This window comes from Macaca fascicularis, chromosome 7 (assembly GCF_037993035.2).
Source record: "Macaca fascicularis isolate 582-1 chromosome 7, T2T-MFA8v1.1".
Taxonomy (NCBI): Eukaryota; Metazoa; Chordata; class Mammalia; order Primates; family Cercopithecidae; genus Macaca; species Macaca fascicularis.
In genome coordinates, this window is record NC_088381.1 from 25,408,760 (window position 1) to 25,429,251 (window position 20,492).

Sequence of the window (20,492 nt, forward strand, 5' to 3'; positions counted from 1 at the left end):
AGATACTAGAATGTATTTTCATCTGACTCTGCATGGTAAAGAAGGCCTGGGAAGAAATCACTGGAGAGAGCTATTTCATTCAGCAATCAGGGCTAAAAATACACATGCATAGGCTTTAACATTCATGGGTTTTAATCTCTGAATTAATTTGTTTCTCTTCAAACACTTGAAGCCATCCATTACCATCTATATTTCAATATGGACAGATATATAACTATTCTTTCTTAGGCTAGTGAATGTGTATATATTGCCTGATTGAGGAGCTGTGTTTGTGTAATAATATCTGCACATCTGTATGTTTCTATAGATTTATATGGATAAATTAGCAGGCCCTGCTTTTAGCCACAACATATTTTTAGAAACCACTTCATAATGTAGATCATATTTTCCATGGAAAAGATGTTATATTTGGGAGTTTCATTCCTGACCAAGGACTCCTCAGCAAATGAAATATAGAAACTGCCAACAGCTTGTCATGGAATGAAAACTATGACTATTTTATATACCCCTATAAATATCTAAAACACTAAAACAATGCCCAAAGTCCTATAAAAGGGACCTAAATATATACAGTACCTATACGTGGAGTCTCAAAGTTTAGAAATGTTTACCCACCACATAAAAATACAGCTCAATTGAACTATGTTCTACAATTAACTCACCGCTATAATAACATCAAACATTTGATTAACAATTTTGCAAATATTAGATTTTAGTAGAGCATATTTAGGGATAATTTAAATAGTCCAAAGAAATTGATCTAATGTCTTCTTTTCCTTTTGAGGGGGAAATCTATTTTTTACTGTATCTATTACCTTCATTTTACAAGCTTCTTTTTCCACCTGATTTTTCTTGTCCTTGTCCTTCCCCCATTTCCCCCTATTCTTCCCCTCTCCTACTCCCCCATCTCATCCCCTTTTTCCTACCCACTCCCCTTCTCAATACAGGATTATCATGGAATTACCATATTGCCACAATACAGTGCTGTCCTGGTTAAAGATGTCTGGTCCTGGGTTAAGCCTCAATTGCCATATTTACTGGGAATTAGTATTTGGAACGGAGAGAACCAGAGATGGGAGCATACCTGCACTCCTGCTGCCAAGGTCTCAGAAGACCTGGCCCCTGTCCTTTATTAGTTTGATTGTTTACTGCTCCTCAGGTTCCATGAGCTGCCCCAATATCCTTTGAAGGAATTCCCCTTTTTGCTTAAGCTAGGCAATCATTTTCTGTTACTTAAAACCAAGAAGTAAATATGCCTAGGGCAAGCAGATGAACTGAAAATTATTCCCTCTACCTTAAGGCTCAAATCAAAGCAATTACTGCTCAGACTCAATGACCTAGAAAATGTGCCCAACAAGTGACAAAAACATGTTACAAATTAATATGCACCATAGGATCTCACTTTAGTTTTTAAACATGCAATTAGAAAAACCATACGTCAAACTGTTACTATCAGTTGTCTCCAGTGATTTGCCTTTTTTAAAAGTTTATTCTACGTACCCATTTCTACAATAAGCCAGATTTACTTTTCATAATCAGAAAGGAAATGCAAAAAAAAATTAAGAAGTAGATGTGGCCCAGATGATTGACCTTACCAATGATAATGGTGATGGTGATGTGTGATTTCTTTCTCTCTTTTTTTCCTTTACTTTCTTTTTTTTTTTTTTTTTTTTTTTTTTTTTTTTTGAGACAGAGTTGTGCTCTGTCTCCCAGGCTGGAGTGCAGTGGCGCTAGCTCAGCTCACTGCAACCACTGCCACCTGGGTTCAAGCGATTCTCCCCTCAGCCTTCCCAGTAGCTGAGATTACAGGCGTGCACCATCATGCCCAGCTAATTTTTGTATTTTTTCTAAGTCTATGTTTTTTTTTTCCATAAGTTATTGGGATACAGGTGGTATTTGGTTACATTAGTAAGGTCTTCAGTGGTGATTTGTGAGATTTTGGTGCACCCATCACCTGAGCAGTATACACTGCACCAGATTTGTAGTCTTTTATCCCTCGTCTCCTCCCACTCTTCTCCCCAAGTTCCCAAAGTCCGCTGCATCATCTTATGCCTTTGTGTCCTCATAGCTTAGCTCCCACGTATTAGTGAGAACATAAAATGTTTGGTTTTCCATTCCTGAGTTACTTCACTTAGAATAATGGTCTCCAGTCTCATCCAGGTCACTGTAAATGCTGTTAATTCATTCCTTTTTATGACTGTGTAGTATTCCATCTCATATATATATATGAGATGGAGATATATATATACATCTCAGTTTCTTTATCCACTTGTTGATTGATGGGCATTTGGGTTGGTTCCATGATTTTGCAGTTGTGCTGCTATAAACGTGTGTGCAAGTATCTTCTTCAAATAATGACTTCTTTTCCTCTGGGTAGATAGAAGGGAAAGTTGAGGCTCAGAGAGGTAAGTGGCCATTCTAACACCACCAGCAGATACCCAGCAGTGGGATTGCCAGATCAAATGGTAGTTCTACTTTTAGTTCTTTAAGGAATCTCCACACTGTTTTCTATAGTGGCTATACTAGTTTACATTCCCACCAGCAGTGTAGACGTGTTCCCTGTTCACCACATCCATGCCAACATTTGTTTTTTGATGTTTTGATTATGGCCATTCTTGCAGGAGTGAGGTGGTATTGCATTGTGGTTTTGATTTGCATTTCCCTGATCATTAGTGATGTTGAGCATTTTTTCTATGTTTGTTGGCCCTTTATACATCCTCTTTTGAGAAGTGTCTATTCATGTCCTTAGTCCACTTTTTGATGGGACTGTTTGTTTTTCTTACTGATTTGTTTGAGTTTGTTGTAGATTCTGGATGTTAGTCCTTTGTCAGATGTATAGATTGTGAATATTTTCTCCTACTCTGTGGGTTGTCTGTTTACTCTGCTGATTGTTCCTTTTGCCATGCAAGAGCTCTTTAGTTTAATTAGGTCCTAGCTATTTATCTTTTTTCTTATTGCATTTGCTTTTGGGTTCTTGGTCATGAAATCCTTGCCTAAGCCAACGTCTAGAAGAGTTTTTCCAGTGTTATCTAGAATTTTTATAGTTTCAGGTCTTAGGTTTAAATCCTTAATCCATTTTGAGTTGATTTTTGTATAGTGAGTGATGAGGATCCAGTTTCATTCCCCTACATGTGGCTAGCCAATTATCCCAGCACCATTTGTTGAAAAGGGTGTCCTTTCCCCACTTTATGTTTTTGTTTGATTTGTTGAAGATCAGTTGGCTGTAAGTATTTGGGTTTATTCTGTCCCATTGGTCTATGTGCCTATTTTTGTACCAGTACCACACTGTTTTGGTGACTATGGCACTATAGTATAGTTTAAAATCAGGTAATGTGATGCCTCTAGATTTGTTCTTTTTGTTTAGTCTTGCTTTTGCTATGTGGGCTCTTTCTTCGTTCCATAGGAATTTTAGAATTGTTTTTTCTAATTCTGTGAAGAATGATGGTGGTATTTTGATGGGAACTGCATTGAATTTGTAGATTGCTTTTGGCAGTATGGTCGTTTTCACAATACTGATTCTGCCCATCCATGCACATGAGATGTGTTTCCATTTGTTTGTGTCATCTATGATTTCTTTCAGCATTGTTTTGTAGTTTTCCTTGTAGAGGTCTTTTGACTGCTTTGTTAGGTATATTCCTAGGATTTTTTTTTTTTTTTTTTTTTGCACTCTTGTGAAAGGGATTGATTTAATTCTCTGCTTATTTGTTGTTGGTGTATAGAAGAGCTACTGATCTGTGTACATTAATCTTGTATCCAGAAACTTTGCTGAATTCTTTAATCAGTTCTAGGAGTTTTCTGGAGGAGTCCTTAAGGTTTTCAAGGTAAATGATCATATCTCATATCATCAGCAAGCAGTGATAGTTTGACTTCCTCTTTACTGATTTGGATGCCGTTTATTTCTTTCTCTTGTCTGATTGCTCTGGCTAGGATTTCCACTATTATGTTGAAGAGGAATGGTGAGAGTGGGCATCTTTGTCATGTTTCAGTTCTCAGAGGGAATGTTTTCAATGTTTCCCTATTCAGTATTATGTTGGCTGTGGTTTTGTCATAGATGGCTTTTATTACATGAAGATGTGTCCTTTGTATGCCGATTTTGCTGAGAGTTGTAATGATAAAGCATTGCTGGATTTTGACAAATGTCTTTTCTGCATCTGTTGAAATGATCGTGTGAATTTTGTTTTTAATTTTATTTATGTGGTGTATCACATTTATTGACTTGTGTATGTTAAACCATCCTGCATCCCTGGTATGAAATCCACTTGATCATGGTGGGTTATCTTTTTTGATATGTTTTTGGATTCATTTAGCTAGTATTTTGTTAACAAGTTTAGCATCTGTGTTCATCAAGGATATTGGTCTGTCGTTTTCTTTTTTGGTTATGTCCTTTTCTGGTTTTGGTGTTAGGGTGATGCTGGCCTCATAGAATAAATTAAGAAGGTATGCTTCTTTCTCTATCTTGTGGAATAATGTCAAAAGGATTGGTACCAATTCTTCTTCGAATGTCTAGTAGAATTCTGCTGTGAATCCATCGGGTCCTGGAGGTTGGTAATTTTTAAGTTACCATTTTGTCTGTTATTGGTCTGTTCAGGGTATCTAATTCTTCCTGATTTAAGCTAGGAGGGTTGTATTTTTCCAGGAATGTATCCATCTCTTCTAGGTTTTCTAGTTTATGTGTGTAAAGGTGCTCATAGTAGCCTTGAATGATCTTTTGTATTTCAGTGGTGTCAGCTGTAATATCTCCTGTTTTGTTTGTTAGTGAGATTATTTGGATTTTCTCTCTTCTTTTCTTGGTTAATCTTACTAATGGTCTACCAATTTTATTTCTTTTCAAAGAACCAGCTTTTTGTTTCATTTATCTTTTGTATTTTTGTTGTTGTTGTTGTTTCTTTGTTTCAATTTCATTTAGTTCTGCTCCAATCTTGGTTATTTCCTTTCTTCTGCTGGGTTTGGGTTTGGTTTGTTCTTGTTTCTCTAGTTCCTTGAGGTGTGACTTTAGATTGTCTGTTTGTGCTCTTTCAGTCTTTTTGATGTAGACATTTAGGGCTATGAACTTTCCTCTTAGCACTGCCTTAGCTGTATCCCAGAGGTTTTAATAGGTTGTGTCATTATTGTTGTTCAGTACAAAGAATTTTTAAATTTCCATCTTGAGTTCGTTTTTGACCCAAATGCTTACTCAGGAGCAGGTTATTTAATTTCCATGTATTTACATGGTTTTGAAGGTTCCTTTTGGAGTTGATTTCCAGTTTTTTTCCACTGTGGTCTGAGAGAGTGCTTGATATAATTTCAATTTTATTAAATTTTTTGAGGCTTGTCTAATGGTCTATCACACAGTCTATCTTAGAGAAAGTTCCATGTGCTGTTGAATAGAATGTGTATTCTGCAGTTGCTGCATGAAATGTTCTGTATGTATCTGTTAAGTTCACTTGTTCCAAGGTATAGTTTAAATCCATTGTTTATTTGTTGTCTCTCTGTCATGATGACCTGTCTAGTGCTGTCAGTGGAGTATTGAAGTCCCCCACTATTATTGTGTTGCCGTCTATCTCATTTCTTAGGACTATTAGTAATTGTTTTATAAATTTGGGAGCTCCAGTGTTAGGTTCATGTATGTTTAGGATTGTGATATTTTCCTGTTGGACAAGTCCTTTACCATTATATAATGTCCTTTGTTGTCTCTTTTAACTGCTGTTGCTTTAAGGTTTATTTTGTCTGATATAAGAATAGCTACCTCTGCTTGCTTTTGGCATCCATTTGCATGAAATGCCTTTTTCCAACCCATTACATTATGTGAATCCTTATGTGTTAGGTGAGTCTCCTAAAGGCAGCAGATATTTGGTTGGTGAGTTCTTATCCATTCTGCAGTTGTGTGTCTTTTAAGTGGAGCATTTAGGCCATTTACATTCAGTGTTAGTATTGAAATGTGAGGTTTAGATTGAAGAGCATTCATCATGCTCTTTGTTGCCTGTGTACTTAGGGTTTTTTTGTTTTGTTTTTGCTTTTTAACTTGTATTTTTGTTTTATAGGTCCTGTGTGATTTATGCTTTAGAGAAGTTCTGTTTTGATGTGTTTCTAGGATTTGTTTCAAGATTTAGAGCTCTTTTTAGCAGTAGTGGTGACTACTCTCAGCATTTGTTTGTCTGAAAAGGACTGTATCTTTCCTTCATTCATGATGTTTAGTTTTACTGGATACAAAATTATTGGATGATAATTGTTTTGTTTGAGGAGGCTGAAGATAGGGCCCCAATCCCTCCTAGCTTGTAGGGTTTCTGCTGAGAAATCTGCTGTTGATCTAATAGGTTTTCCTTTATAGGTTACCTGGTGCTTCTGTCTCACAGCTCTTAAGATTCTTTCCTTCGTCTTTGACTATATGCCTAGGCAAAGATCTTTTTGTGATGAATTTCCCAGGTGTTCTTTGTGCTTCTTGTATTTGGATGTCTAGGTCTCTAGCAAGACCAGGGAAGTTTTCCTTGATTATTCCCCCAAATATGTCTTCCAAGGTTTTGGAATTCTCTTCTTCCTCTGGAACACCAATTATTCTTAGGTTTGGTTATTTAACATAATCCCAGACTTCTTGGAGGCTTTGTTTATATTTTCTTATTCTTTTTTCTGTGTCTTGGTTGGATTGGGTTCGTTAGAAGACCTTGTCTTTGAGCTCTGAATTTCTTTATTCTACTTGTTCAATTCTATTGTTGAGACTTTCTAGAGCATTTCACATTTCTAAAAGTATGTCCACAGTTTCCTGAATTTTTGATTGTTCCTTTTTTTTTAAAGCTATCTACTTCCTTGAATATTTCTCTCTTTACTTCTTGTATCATTTTCTGGATTTCCTTGTATTGGGCTTCACCCTTCTCTGGTCCCTCCCTGATTAGCTTAATAACTAACATCCTGAGTTCTTTTTCAGGTAAATCATGGATTTCTTCTTGGTTTGGATCCATTGCTGGTGAACTAGTGTGATTTTTGGGGGGTGTTGAAGAGCCTTGTTTTGTCATATTACCAGAGTTGGTTTTCTGGTTCCTTCTTATTTGGGTAGGCTCCGTCAGAGGGAAGGTCTAGGGCCGAAAGCTGTTGTTCAGATTCTTTTGTCCCACGGGGTGTTCCCTTGATGTAGTTCTCTCCCCCTTTTCCTATGGATGTGGCTTCCTCTGAGCCGAACTGCAGTGATAGTTGTCTCTCTTCTTGGTCTAGCCACCCAGTGAGTCTACCTGGCTCCAGGCTGGTTCTGGAAGTCGTCTGCACAGAGTCCTGTGATGTGAACCGTCTATGGGTCTCTCAGCCATGGATACCAGTGTCTGTTCCACTGGGGAACTGGGGGCAGGGACAGGTGCAGTGGACTCCATGGGGGTCCTTAGCTTTGGTGGTTTGATGCTCTATTTTGGGGTTGGTTGGCCTCCTGCCAGGAGGTGGCACTTTCCAGAGAGTATCAGCTATAGTAGTGTGGAGAGGAGCCCTCAGTGTGTGGGGCCCTAGAACTCCCAAAATTATATGCCCTTTGTCTTGTGCTACCAGAGTGGATAGGGAAGGACCATCAGGTGGGGGTGGGGCTAGGCATGTCTGAGCTCTGACTCTCCTTGGGCAGGTCTTGCTGTGGTTGCTGTGGGGGATGGGGGTGAGGTTCCCAGGTCACTGGAGCTGTGTACCTAGAAGGATTACCACTGCCTCTGCTGAGTTATGCTGGTTGTCAGGGAAGTCAGGGAAAGCTGGCAGTCACAGGCCTCACCCAGCTCCCATGCAAACCGAAGGTCTGGTTTAATTCCCACCGTGCTCTCCCCAGTAGTCCCCAGTCCATTTCTAGATGGAGAGTGATGGGGGCTTGAAAACCTGCCCCAGCTCCAGGCTACCTGCCTCCCAGCTGCAAAAGAAAAGGGCTTGATTCTTTCCCCACATGTGGAGTCTGCGCACCAGATTTGTGCCCTGCCCCAGGTTCTGGCCAGGAGGCTTCTCACCCTGTTCAAATTGTCACAAAGTTCAACTAGAGAATTCCTTCTCCCTGTAGAGTTTTACCCCCTGCTTCTCTGGTCACCCTCCCGTGGATCCCTGTGGTTCCAGGCAGGACTGGCCTGCTAGGGAGTCCAGCAAGCTCCCAGGGCCTTTCTGCTGCTTCCTCTACCCCTGTATTTCACTCAGCTCTCCAAACTGACTCAGCTCCAGGTAAAGTTGGAAACTTCTCCTGCAAACAGATCTTCAGCTTCTCCTGTGGGTGTGTTTGTTCAGGAGCGGATGGTCTCCCTTTCCCACTTCCACATCTGGGGCACTCACAGTTTTGGGGGTTCTCCTGGGTCCTGCAGGAGCAATCTGCTTCCTTCAGAGGGTCTGTGGGTCCTCTCGAGATGGCTGGTTTTCAATTCTTGTATTTTTGGTAGAGACAGGGTTTCACCATGTTGCCCAGGCTGGTCTCGCACTCCTGGGCTCAAGGGAACCGTCTGCCTCAGCCTCCCAAAGTGTTGGGATTACAGGCATGAGCCACCGTGCCCAGCGTGATGGTGTGCTTTTTAAAGACTTGAGCCCTTTCGCTTGATTGTCTCCCACATTAGTTCATTCACAGCCCACAAGAACCATTTCTTAGTTTCAATCCAAAGCAATCTCACTAGGAAACATTAAGTGTGGTAGGGATTTGGAGTGTGAGTACATAGGTGTGAGTCCCCGCAAAACAGCTATGTGGTCTTAGAATGGCCACTTACCTCTCTAAGCCTTAACTTTCCCTTCTGTAAAAGGGGAAATCACTCCTTTCGGGGTGATTTTGCGCTTGCAGAAGCTCTGTGCAGTGCTAACAAACATTAGCTATTATTAGCTACTCTTTCATTGTCTTGTTCTGCCGCAGCTCCTCTCTGCCAGTGTGGCTTTTGGTTGGGATTCCCTGTCAAGAAATTACAAGAGGCCACTACACACTCCTTACCAAATTCTCTTTGCTGTGTGACCTGCTAGAAACTTAAGCCCCGAAGCCTCAATTATCCTTTTCTTATTTGCTTTGCACCCTTTTAAAAAAATAAAATGTATACAATATTGAACACTTCAGTACTCCAGAAATATAACTCATCTAGTAACTACACTTTTAAATATATAATAAATATACACAATACAAAATTTACCATTTTAATAATTTTTAAGCATACAGCTCAGTGGCACTAAGCAGATTCATGTTGTGCAACTATCACCGCCATCCATCTCCAGAACAGAACTTTTTCTATCTTCCCCAACTGAAACTCTATAAGCATTAAACAGTAACTCCCCCGTTCTCTCCTTCCCCTACTGCCTGACAGCTACCAGTCTACTTCCTGCTTTGGATTTGACTACTGTAGGTACCCCATATAAGAGGAATTATGCATATGATTGTATACCTTCTTCAGAGAAACATCTGTTCAAGTCCTCTGCCCAATAGGGTTCTTTATTTTTTGTTGAGTAATAGGAGCTCTTTACATATTATGGCTATTAATCCCTTATCAGATATATGATTTTCAAATATTTTTTCCCATTCCGCGGGTTGCCTTAGCAGCTATGTTTCTTGACTTTACACCTGTTTATTCAAACAAATAGTAACTATGTGCCTGCTATGTGAACGACATTGGGCTAATGACAGAGCAAAAAGGTACAGTTGACTTTCATACCCTCTCTGTCTGCATTTGACTTTGTCATGCTATCAGAACCATTCCCAATTGATTGGAAATTATTTTTTTAATGACTAGTTCTTTGAAGTCTTCTAAAAGGAATTTAGTTGGCCATTTCAGTTATCTCAAGTATCTGAAAAGTGAGATCTTAGATTGGGCAAAACTGGAGAGCAGTGAAACCTGAAACTAGAAGAGGTGGTCACTGTGCATACACTCACACACAACATCAGATTTCCAGCAAAGGCTTCCTGACATCTGCACGTGTGTGAAAGGAAATCCTCCTTCCACTGACACCAGTGCTCTCTGAGGGGAGATCATCTTTGGATGTTATGTTTTATTGCATGGTTTATTGTTCTAATCAGCTGAAAAAGGCCATGAACCTTGACCCTGGGACAGCAGACCGTTGTGGGGGTCTTAACACCCTTTCCTGACCAATGAACAACGCAACCTGTTTTAACCAACCGTGGACATTCTGCCTTAGCTACAGTGCTTGTTTTCAATCCTTTGCACAATCACTACAAATTAGAACTTTAAAACTCCTGATTTTTTTCTCCTTAACACTCTTCTCAGTAAATTTCTTCACTGGGGAGTGTTCCCTTGCCTGCTAAATTAATAGACTTGGCCTTTTATCTCCCTCTCTGGTGGTCATTTCACATGACATGTGGCTGCAATCCTACTCCAAACTGCAACAAGTCAACACAGAATCCACATACCATATGTTGTTCAACTACTCCAAGGCTTAGCAGAGATACTCTCACTTATCCATGCATTGCTGTAACTAATCCTGCTCCTGCAATCCTCAGAAAATTTAGACAAATGCCAGCCTGTTTCCAAACAAACATATCTTAATTTAGCTACCTAATATACAGATACTTGACCTCTCCAGAATGCTTTTCCTTCACGTTTCTTGAGACCACATGCACAAGACTTTGTGTAATTGTTCAGCTGCATCTTGAATCTGCCTTGCAGCTGATGGTTGCTCACATACACACACGCACACGTATACACACACACACCCATAAGTATGCATTTGTCATTTAAGGCATTTGTCACTGCCTTTAATGTCCTGTTGAAGCCCAGTAATCAAAATTTTCAACATAGTGAATGAAATTTGCAGAATCACTGCTCAGGAGCAATAACATTATACACAGGAAATTAGTCCAATTACAATATCTTCTGAATGATGATCTCTGTTTCCTTGTTGCTTTAGCTAGTAGCAAATCACCCAGAGTGCCTCCTTACTGTCTATAGCATCAGTAAAAACAAACAAAAAAAAACACCATTCAGGGTTTCTTCCTTCACAGAATGGAATAGGACAGATACACCACCAGGCACAGGTAGAGATCAGCTAGAGAAAATGAATCTGAAGCCAGGACCTCAAAAGGGAGCACTTGCCACCCATTCTTTAACAGTTCCCCATTTTCCTTCACCGACCCCCAGGTGGCAATCACACAAAGGAGGAAAACCCACTCCAAGCCACTGCTTCTTAGTTGCCCCGTAAGCCTGCCTTGGGCAGATCCTGTGCTGGGAGCCTGGTTGATTTTATTACTGAATACAAGTTACACGTGTAAGGCACTAAATATCAGAGGAGTACAGGGTAGTAAGACAGTGATCTGGAGGTCCCTCCTGCCAGTGGTGTGCGCCGCCCCTCGGGGTGGGATATGTACTGTGATGATGAACTAAAGGTTCCCTTTGCAATTTCCTTGGGGATCAAAATGTATTCTGTTCTTCAGGATTGAAAGGCAAGCCCTTTCTCACCAGCTCCACTTACTGGGTTTACCCTATGTGTCTATTCCTCCTTCAGCGTTTGAGGCAGGTTCCCACCTAGACACAAAGAGGTAGCCATCCTTAGAGGAGAAGGAAGATTTTTTTTCTTCTTTGCATGATGTGGATGCTTACTCGAGGGAAGGAAGCTGAGCTTTAGGTTTTAGTGACCTGATTTCTTGTGTGTGTGTGTGAGATTCCTGATTTAGGTCAGGTGTTTTTTTTGCTGTTGTTGTTGTCATTTTATTTTCTTTAACTGTGTTTTTAAAAACATAAGGAGAACCTTTTTTTTTTTTTTTTTTGGAGATGGAGTCTCTCTCTGTTGCCCAGGCTGGAGTGCAGTGGCGCGATCTCAGCTCACTGCAAGCTCCGCCTCCCGGGTTCACGCCATTCTCCTGCCTCAGCCTCCCTAGAAGCTGGGACTACAGGCGCCCACCACCACGCCCGGCTAATTTTTTGTATTTTTAGTAGAGACGGGGTTTCACTGTGGTCTCGATCTCCTGACCTTGTGATCCGCCCGCCTCAGCCTCCCAAAGTGCTGGGATTACAGGCGTGAAGGAGAACATTTTTATAGGAGAGATTAAATAGCAATGTCATTCTTAGCATGATCTTCACTTTCTCTCTTCTCTTGTTTCCTTTCGATACAGTTCCAGACATTTTAAAGACAACCGTGGCTAGAAACCTTTGTTTTCCTAATGATCTTGTTTCTCTTTACTATCAGTAAAAACCTCCTCCTTTGCCCTTTTGCATTGAATATTCTATTATTAAAAATTGAGATCTGGTCCAGAATCAGTCAAGGGGATGAATGCCTGGGTGAGAATTAGTGGAGGAACAACAGTAAAAGCCACTCAAGTGGCTCCCCCAGGGACTAAATCTGGAGTCAAGGTAGGGAAGCAAGATGAGAGCTTTGAAAGGAGTGAGATCCGGGGAATGACTAAAGAAGTCAATGGCCTCTTGTCTTTTTATTTCCCTCTGCTCTTATTTGAATACTTTCTGTGTTCTAAGTCTGTGGATTCAGCCCTCAAATTGTTGGCAGAAAGGTTCCTCATAAAGACAAGAATTCTGCTCTTTCTCCTTTGTTTCAAAGGCTCACTCTTAATCATGGCTCCTCCTTTATTACCAGGAATTTCATGTCGCTGTCTCCCCGATATTTGGAATCTAAAGAAAGTGATATATTTACAGTGAGTGAGACATCAGCCTCCAATTGTTTGTAATGGTAATTACTCACACCAGTTTGTCAGCATTCACACCTGAATTATTCTATGTTTGGTGATATATCAATGTCTAGAGATAGCTGTGATCACACAAAATACAGTTTTTTCTTGTGAAATCCTAACTTGGTCCATGGAAAATTGTTTTGAAAAAACACAACAGAAGATCCTGTCCATCTCCCTCCCACCCAAATCCCCCATATGTTAACTGGATGGGAATATTTTATTTGAGTGCAGTATCCGTAGGACATCCTCTCACCTTGACTTTAAACTGGCTCATTCAATAATGTGTGTTTCTCAAGGCCATATGGACCACTGTCTCAACAACCTCTATTTCCCTCCCAACTTCCCAAATACTTCTCTTCCTTCTAATTTTTCCTTTTTTTTTTTTTTTTTTTTGTCATTCTCCTTTCTTCTTTCAACTGCAATGTATTTTTGATGTTCAACCACCGTTCAGGTTGTTTTGTTACCATTTGTCTTAGATGTTATCATTAAACATTACTGTTGAATCGTTTCCATTTTTTATTTAAATTTTTTTACATTCATAAAGTCTTTTCATTTAGCTCATAGTCCTATTTAGTTCAAGACCTAGAGTTTCAAAGAAGAGTTTCAAAGATCACCCTCTCTTTCAGCAATATGTGAGCTCCTGAGAAAGAATGTGAAAGTAATTTATTTCCATACCAAACGTTATTTGAAACACCAAGGAATTCACCATTTAAGGAAGTCAGAGGTGAATTTCACAATATATTTTTTCTGTTCAGCAAATTTTGATTTTTGCTAATTCTTTAAAGTGAGAGATAATCTATTTTATATCGTCTCTCTCTTTTTTTTTTTTTTGAGACAGAGTCTTGCTCTGTCGCCCAGGCTGGAGTGCAGTGGCGTGATCTTGGCTCACTGCAAGCTCCGCCTCCTGGGTTCACTCCTGCCTCAGCTTCCCGAGTAGCTGGAACTACAGGCGCCCGCCACCACGCCCGGCTAATTTTTTGTATTTTTAGTAGAGACGGGGTTTCACTGCATTAGCCAGAATGGTCTCGATCTCCTGACCTTGTGATCCTCCCGCCTCAGTCTCCCAAAGTGTTGGGATTATAGGCATGAGCCACCATGCCCGGCCCTTCTCTCTTTTTTTTAAATTTACCCTTCTTAGACAGGGTTTTTCCTTCTCCCTACTGGGTCAGGGAGTGCCGGGTCTGCTCTACACTCAAGTAGCCACAAGTCACAGCATTTCAAATTCAACAAGCCCCAGGGAAATAGTTCAGGATGCTGGGACGGGGACAGGATTCTGAAACAAGGAACTGATGTTTGGCCCTGGCACTTGGAAATCAGCCTCACTGCTTTCAAGGCCCACCGTGGATGAGGTCCCCAGTCCACTGGTGGCTGGAATCTCCAGACTTCAAGTAGGACCACTTGACACCATAGGACATTTTAAAACTTGATCCTCCCCTCCAGTCAGCCTTTCCCTCTCCTGAGTTGGTGACCGCTGAATGTTTTTGCATCCACTCTTGGGAGAAGATGCACACACCCTCTCACACTCTTTTAAAAATTTATTCTAATCTTTTTTTTTTTTTTTTTTTTTTTAGAGATGGAGTCTTTCTCTGTTGCCGAGGCTGGAGCAAGACCACCGTGGTGTGGTCACAATTCACTGCAACTTTGACCTTCCAGGCTCAGGTGATCCTCCCACCTTGGCCTATCACATATCTGGGACTACAGGCTTGCGCTACTGTTCTTTATTTTTGGTAGAGATGGGATTTCACTATGTTGCTCATGCTGATCTCAAATTCTAAGACTCAAGTGGTTCTCTCACTTTGGCCTCCCAAAGTGCTGGGACTATAGGTGTAAGCCACTGTGCCTGACCTCTCTCACATTTTTATCAAACTCCCTGCCCGAATGTTGCCACCATGGACCCATGATGTCCATGGCCATCTTCCCTCCACCTTCAGCTCTCTTCTCTCAGACACTTTCATGGCTGGATCCCTTACTTTATTCAGGCCCTAGCTCAAATGTCCTCTTCTTAGATAGGACTTCCTGACCACCAAATCTAAAAATAAAAGACCACCACCCTCGAGCTTCCATAACTGCTCAGAACACAATCAGCCATGCCTGAATCATGTATAGACACATCTACAAGAAACAATATCCGGATACCATACCAGACATCTTCACCTGGCTGTGTACATTAAACATAAACTGAATCCTCATAGCAGAGGGGAAAAAAAACAGTCCACCTTTTACTATTTATGAAATAATAGGGAAATATAGACTTAGAAGTTTACAGAGATTTTATTAAGTAGATAAAAATAGATAAATGCCTGGGAAAAGGGGGTATCAATTAGTACAAATAGTCTGCAGAGCCATCCAGCAATACATATCAAAAACCTTTAAAACATTTATATTGCTCGACCTAGTGATCCTAATTCTAGAATTTGTCCTTTGGAAATACAATCAAGATAATGTTAATCACAGCATTACTTATAATGATGAAAAGTAGGAGAGGCCAGACACGGTGGATCATGCCTATAATCCTAGCACTTTGGAAGGCTGAGGTGGGAGGATCCCCTGAGCCCAGAAGTTCAAGATCAGCCTGGCCAACATATTGAGACCCTGTCTCTATATAGAAAGAAGAGGAAGAAGAAGAAAAAGAAGAAGAGGAAGAAGGAGGAGGAGGAGGAGAAGGAGGAAGAGGAGGAGAGAATGTTATGCAGTCATTAAAATTTTAGAAAAACAACCCATATGTCTATCGACTGATGGGTGAATAGACAAAATGTAGTACAGACATACAATAGAGTAGTATTGAGCCTTAAAAAGGAATGAAATTCTGGCACATGCTACAACATGAATTAATCTTGAATACATTGTGCTAAAGGAAATAAGCCAGACAGAAAAGGACAAATACTGTATGTTTCCACTTTTATAAGGTACCTAGACCAGTCAAATTCACAGACACAAAAAGTTGAACAGTGGTTGCCAGGAGCTGGGGAGGAAGAGGAAATGGGAAGTTATCAGGGTTTTGTCTTGTTTTGTTTTGAGATGGATTTTTTGCTCTTGTTGCCCATTCTGGAGTGCAATGGCGTGATCTTGGCTCACTGCAACCTCCACCTCCCAGGTTCAAGCAATTCTCTTGCCTCAGCCTCCCAAGTAATTGGGATTACAGGTGTGTGCCACAAGGTCTGGCTATCTTTGTATTTTTTTTAGTAGAGACGGGGTTTCACCATGTTGGTCAGGTGGCCTCGAACTCCTGACCTCAAGTGATCCATCTGCCTCCGCCTCCCAAAGTGCTGGGATTGCAGGCGTGAGCCACTGCGCCCAGCCAGAAGTTACTGTTTAATGGGTACAGAGTTTAATGTGTACAGTTTTTCATCTTTGGGAAGATGAAAAAGTTCTGCAGATGGATGGTGTCGATAGTTGCACAACAATGTGAATGTGCTTAATGCCACTGAACTATACACTTATAAACGATTAAAATTGTAAATCTTGTTATGTATATTTTACCATGGTAAAACATGCTTTAGAATCTTTAGTAACAGGAAATTGCTCAATATGGGAGACTTAGTATATAATGTTGTTCAGATTTTGTGTAAAATTCTTTGTAAGCTCATGTGTAGAAAAAAATACTGGAAAGGGATTTCAAACACAGAATGTTAATAAACACACTCTTTAGGAAAGATTCTGAGTAATTTTCTCTTTCATACTTTTCTGTACTTTCCAAATCGTCTAAGTAAACATGCAATATTTTATAACTAGAAAATAAAATAAAATTAAAAAACCCACCACCTAAATCTCTATCCTCATTTCCTGCTTTATTGTTGCAGTAAATAAGCACTTCTTCCTACCTGAAAGTATATTGCTTATTTATCTGTTTCCTTGCCTATAGTCTGTTTCCCCAGTAACAATGCAAATTCCATGAGGGTAGAGGCTTTGTCTTATTCACTGCTTGATCTTTAATGCTTGAAGAGTTTCAGGCACTTTTTGGGTACTCCATAAACATTCGAGTGAAAGAGAAAGAATCAATGAATGAATGGGTGAATGAACAGAAAATTAGTCATCCTCAGTGTCTTAGTCCATTCCTGCTGCTAAAACAAAATACCCCAGACTGGATAATGTGTAAATAATAGAAATGTATTTCTTACACTTCTTGAGGCTGAGAAGTCCAAGATCAAGGCACCAGTAGATCTGGTGTCTGATGAAGGCTCACAATGCTTCTTAGATGGGTGCTTCTTGCTGCATCCTCACGTGGTAGAAGGTGCAAACAGCTCCCTTGCACCTCTTTTATAAGATAACTAATCCCACTCATGAGGTCTCTGGCCAATGAATTAATCTCCTCCTAAAGGCCCTGCCTCTTAATACTTTCACACTGGGAATTAAGTTTCAATATATAAATGTTGAGGGGACATATTCAGACCATAGCTCTCAGGTTAGGACAGTGAGAATTCTTTTGTCCTGTGCCCACCTAGGGTATCAGCCCTCTTTCTCTCATCTGTAGCCTTCTCAGGATTGGAAGAAAAATTGTCTCAAGATTAAGAATCATCAAAATGGAGTAAACCCTGAAATACATCCACCAACAGGCTAACAGTTTGGAAAGTAGTCTAGATACCATGTCATTTGAAGAGTAATTGAAGGTACTGAGAATGTGTAAGAGAAGATTTAAAGAGGAGAATAAATGTAGCTGTTTGCAAATACTGGAAGTGTAGTCAGGTGGAACCATGAATTTATTCAATAAATATCCACTGAGCCCCTGCCATGTGCCAGTGACTGATGTAGGTACCAAGAGTACTAAACACAGGATTATATAATATGTTTGACTCCAGAGGAAATACGAAGGATAGGTTGAGAGAGGTTTGGAAAGGCAGATTTGAATGCATCATAAGGCAGAGAGTCCAAATCAGCATTTCCTAAGGCACATTTCACGGAACCCTTGGATGTACATTTCTTTTATATGAGAAAAGGATCCTAGGCCCAATACATTTAGAAAATCTTGAAGTAAGGCCATGAGCGGTGCCTCATGCCTTAATCCCAGAACTTTGGGATTCCAAGGCAGGTGGATCACCTGAGGTCAGGAGTTCAAGACCAGCCTGGTCAACATAGGGAAATCCCATCTCTACTAAAAATACTAAATTAGCTGGGCATGGTGGCATGCGCCTGTAGTCCCAGCTACTTGGGCACTACAGGAGAATTGCTTGAACCTAGGAGGCGGAGGTTGCAGTGAGCCGAGATTGCATCACTGTATTCTAGCCTGGGAGACAGAGCAAGACTCCATTTCAAAAAAAAAAAAAGAGAGAGAAGAAAAAGAAAATTTTGAGGGGTAGAGTTTTTTTCAACTACAGCAGCATAGGACTTCTCAGTCTTTTTTTTTTTTTAAGAGTCAGGGTCTTGCTGTTACCCACACAGGAGTGTAGTGGCACAATCATATCTGACTGAAGCCTTGAACTCCTGGGCTCAAGTGATCCTCCAGCCTCAGCCTCCTGAGTAGCTGGGGCTACTGGCATATGCTAACGTGCCTGGCTATGTTCTTTTTACTTTTGTAGAGATGGAGCCTCACTATGTTGCCCCAGCTGGTCTTGAACTCCTGGTCTCAAGCAATCCTCCAACCTCGGCCTCCTGAGTTGCAGGAATTACAAGCGTGAGCCACTGCACCAGGCTCAGAGTCTTCAATATACTATTGTATACTGTAGTCTCCTAAAGAGTGATGTGGCTCCTTTCCCTAAATTTTTGGACCACAGGACACTTCTTTTTCTAGGCCTAGAATTTCATGAGATGAGCATTAGGGAGAGTTATTTTCTACATGACAACATTCACCTTCAGAACAGGAGGCCTGCAAGCATGGATCTAATGTGGCATGCCCCTGAGACACACCTTGGCACCACATCCAATGGATGCCCAAGTCTTCGTTCTGAACCATTCATATCGACCCAGTCCTCTTACCTCATCTCCCTCACCTCACATTTTTCCAGTTGCCAGTCTGCACTCACTCCTTCTTTCCATCCTTGCTTTGGGCTTAGCTTTAATGACCCATGCCATGTATTTCTGCTTCTGACTTGAGCTCCACATAACAAGGATTCTGATTTCTTCCCCTAAGTTCCCTGGGGTCACCCTGGGTAAAGCTTCCCCAGTTCCACTGTTCCATTTGGCTCACTGTACACAAAGGAGGGAGACCCAGACAAGGAATAAGCAGGTTCTCACGTCAGGAAGAGCTTGGGCAAAGCTTGGGCTTTCTCATGTTGAAAGTCTTACTTGGTCTGGTTTTCTGCTACCTCCTTGACAGGTCTGATTCTGTAAACGCTTCCTGCCAGGCATAATTTTAAATAATCTTGGTACCTGGGAAACCAGCTATTTCTGTAGACTGTATCATTTTAATCGCCCTTACATGAAACACAGATGCACTGCCACACCCTTGAGAAATCTTTCACACAATGAGATCAAGCCACTCATTGAAGGTCACTGGACGAAACTTCTACGCTCCAGTCACATGAATAAAAGTGTCTAATGACTTGGAAGGTTTGCATGAAATTCCCGTGGGAGAAATTATTGTGACTTTAAACCATACTCCTCAAAGCCCCTCCCATTTTTGGCTTCTTACCTTGTAACTTGGGTTCTCATTCCAAAATCCAGTGACCTCATTGATTGCAGCACTTCAATGCAGCCCATGTACTAGAATGAGAAGAAAAAAAAGAAGAAGTAGGACAAAAATTCCAAGAAGCTGTCTCTTAGCTTCACGATGACTTTCGGGGAAGCAACTAAAATCAGCTTCTGCTATCAAGTTACATTTGCACCCTCCGCCTACCATTGATATTTCTGGCTATTAATGGACACACGCCTAAAGCTTCAATTCAATTACAAAACACCAGTTAAATCCGAACCATAATACAGATAACACAAGTAACAAAGACCAATATGGGTTCAGTGGTTAAGAGCATGGGCTCTGGGGCCAGATCATGTGACTTTGCATCCTGGCTCTGCTACTTCTTAGTTATGGAACCTCAGCAAGTTAACTTCTGAGCCTCACAGTTTTGTCATTGGTAAAGTGAGGATACAATAGGAATTGTTAGAAGAGTGAAATTATTTCCTACATGTAAATAAGCTTTTAGAACAACGCTTGGTACATAGAAAGGCCCAAATAGTAGAGGAAGCAAAAATAAAAGTGAGATAAAGAATACAGGAATGTCAAATCTTCTAAGTGGATAGAACAAGCATATAAATGCATAGAATGCCAAACTTAGTAATACAAGATCTTATCATCCTTTGCAGCTGATTTAAATATTAAGGGGGTTCCTGAAAGGACAAAAGTCATATGCCGCATCAGTGATGAGTATGGTTAGCTTGAACACCATGTATTGCAAAAGGAATTGTGACTTATAAAGCTGAAAGATGGTTTATATTTAGTGTGGCAGCAGTGAGGATCCATGGCAGGCTGCTGGCAACAGCATGATGCGATTAGATCTGTGTTGGAGGAGACTTAAGTCAGCGGCAGTATGAAGGTGGGTTAATGGTGAGGGAATAAGTTAGGATGATCCTGTGGCGAGGGAAGTAATGACAGCCCACACTGAAGAGGGATGGTGTCAATAGGAAAGAGGGGACAGATTCAAGTGACATCATGGAAACAGATACTACAGAACTCGGCAGTTGATTTGATACAGAGAATAAGAGAGAAGGATGAGTCAAGGATGACTCACTCAGACGTTTCCAGCCAGGGTAGCAGAGGGAACAGTGATGCCATCAACAGAAACAGGAAAGCCAGGAGAAGAGAAGATGATGAATTGGTTTGGGAGCCATTGACTTAAGGCACTGGTAGGGTATCCAGGAAATAACAGGCTGGCAACTGAAAATTGGATTCTGGAGTCCTGAGAGGATTCAGCCTAGGGACGTGGACTTAGTAGTCTTCTGTGTAGCTTTGCCAGGTGAGGCTGTGAGAGTCAATCCTCCCAGC

At 40.9% G+C, this 20,492-nt stretch overlaps 1 protein-coding gene across 1 annotated transcript in view; it reads right to left on the minus strand.

Moving 5' to 3' along the window:
- Window positions 1–20,492, minus strand: part of SHC4 (SHC adaptor protein 4) — a 141,783-nt gene that overhangs the window by 83,328 nt on the left and 37,963 nt on the right. The window contains exon 2 of the mRNA XM_005559499.5: window positions 19,146–19,216. Coding sequence (XP_005559556.3) covers window positions 19,146–19,216 — 71 coding nt within the window. The remainder of the gene's footprint in view (window positions 1–19,145; window positions 19,217–20,492) is intronic.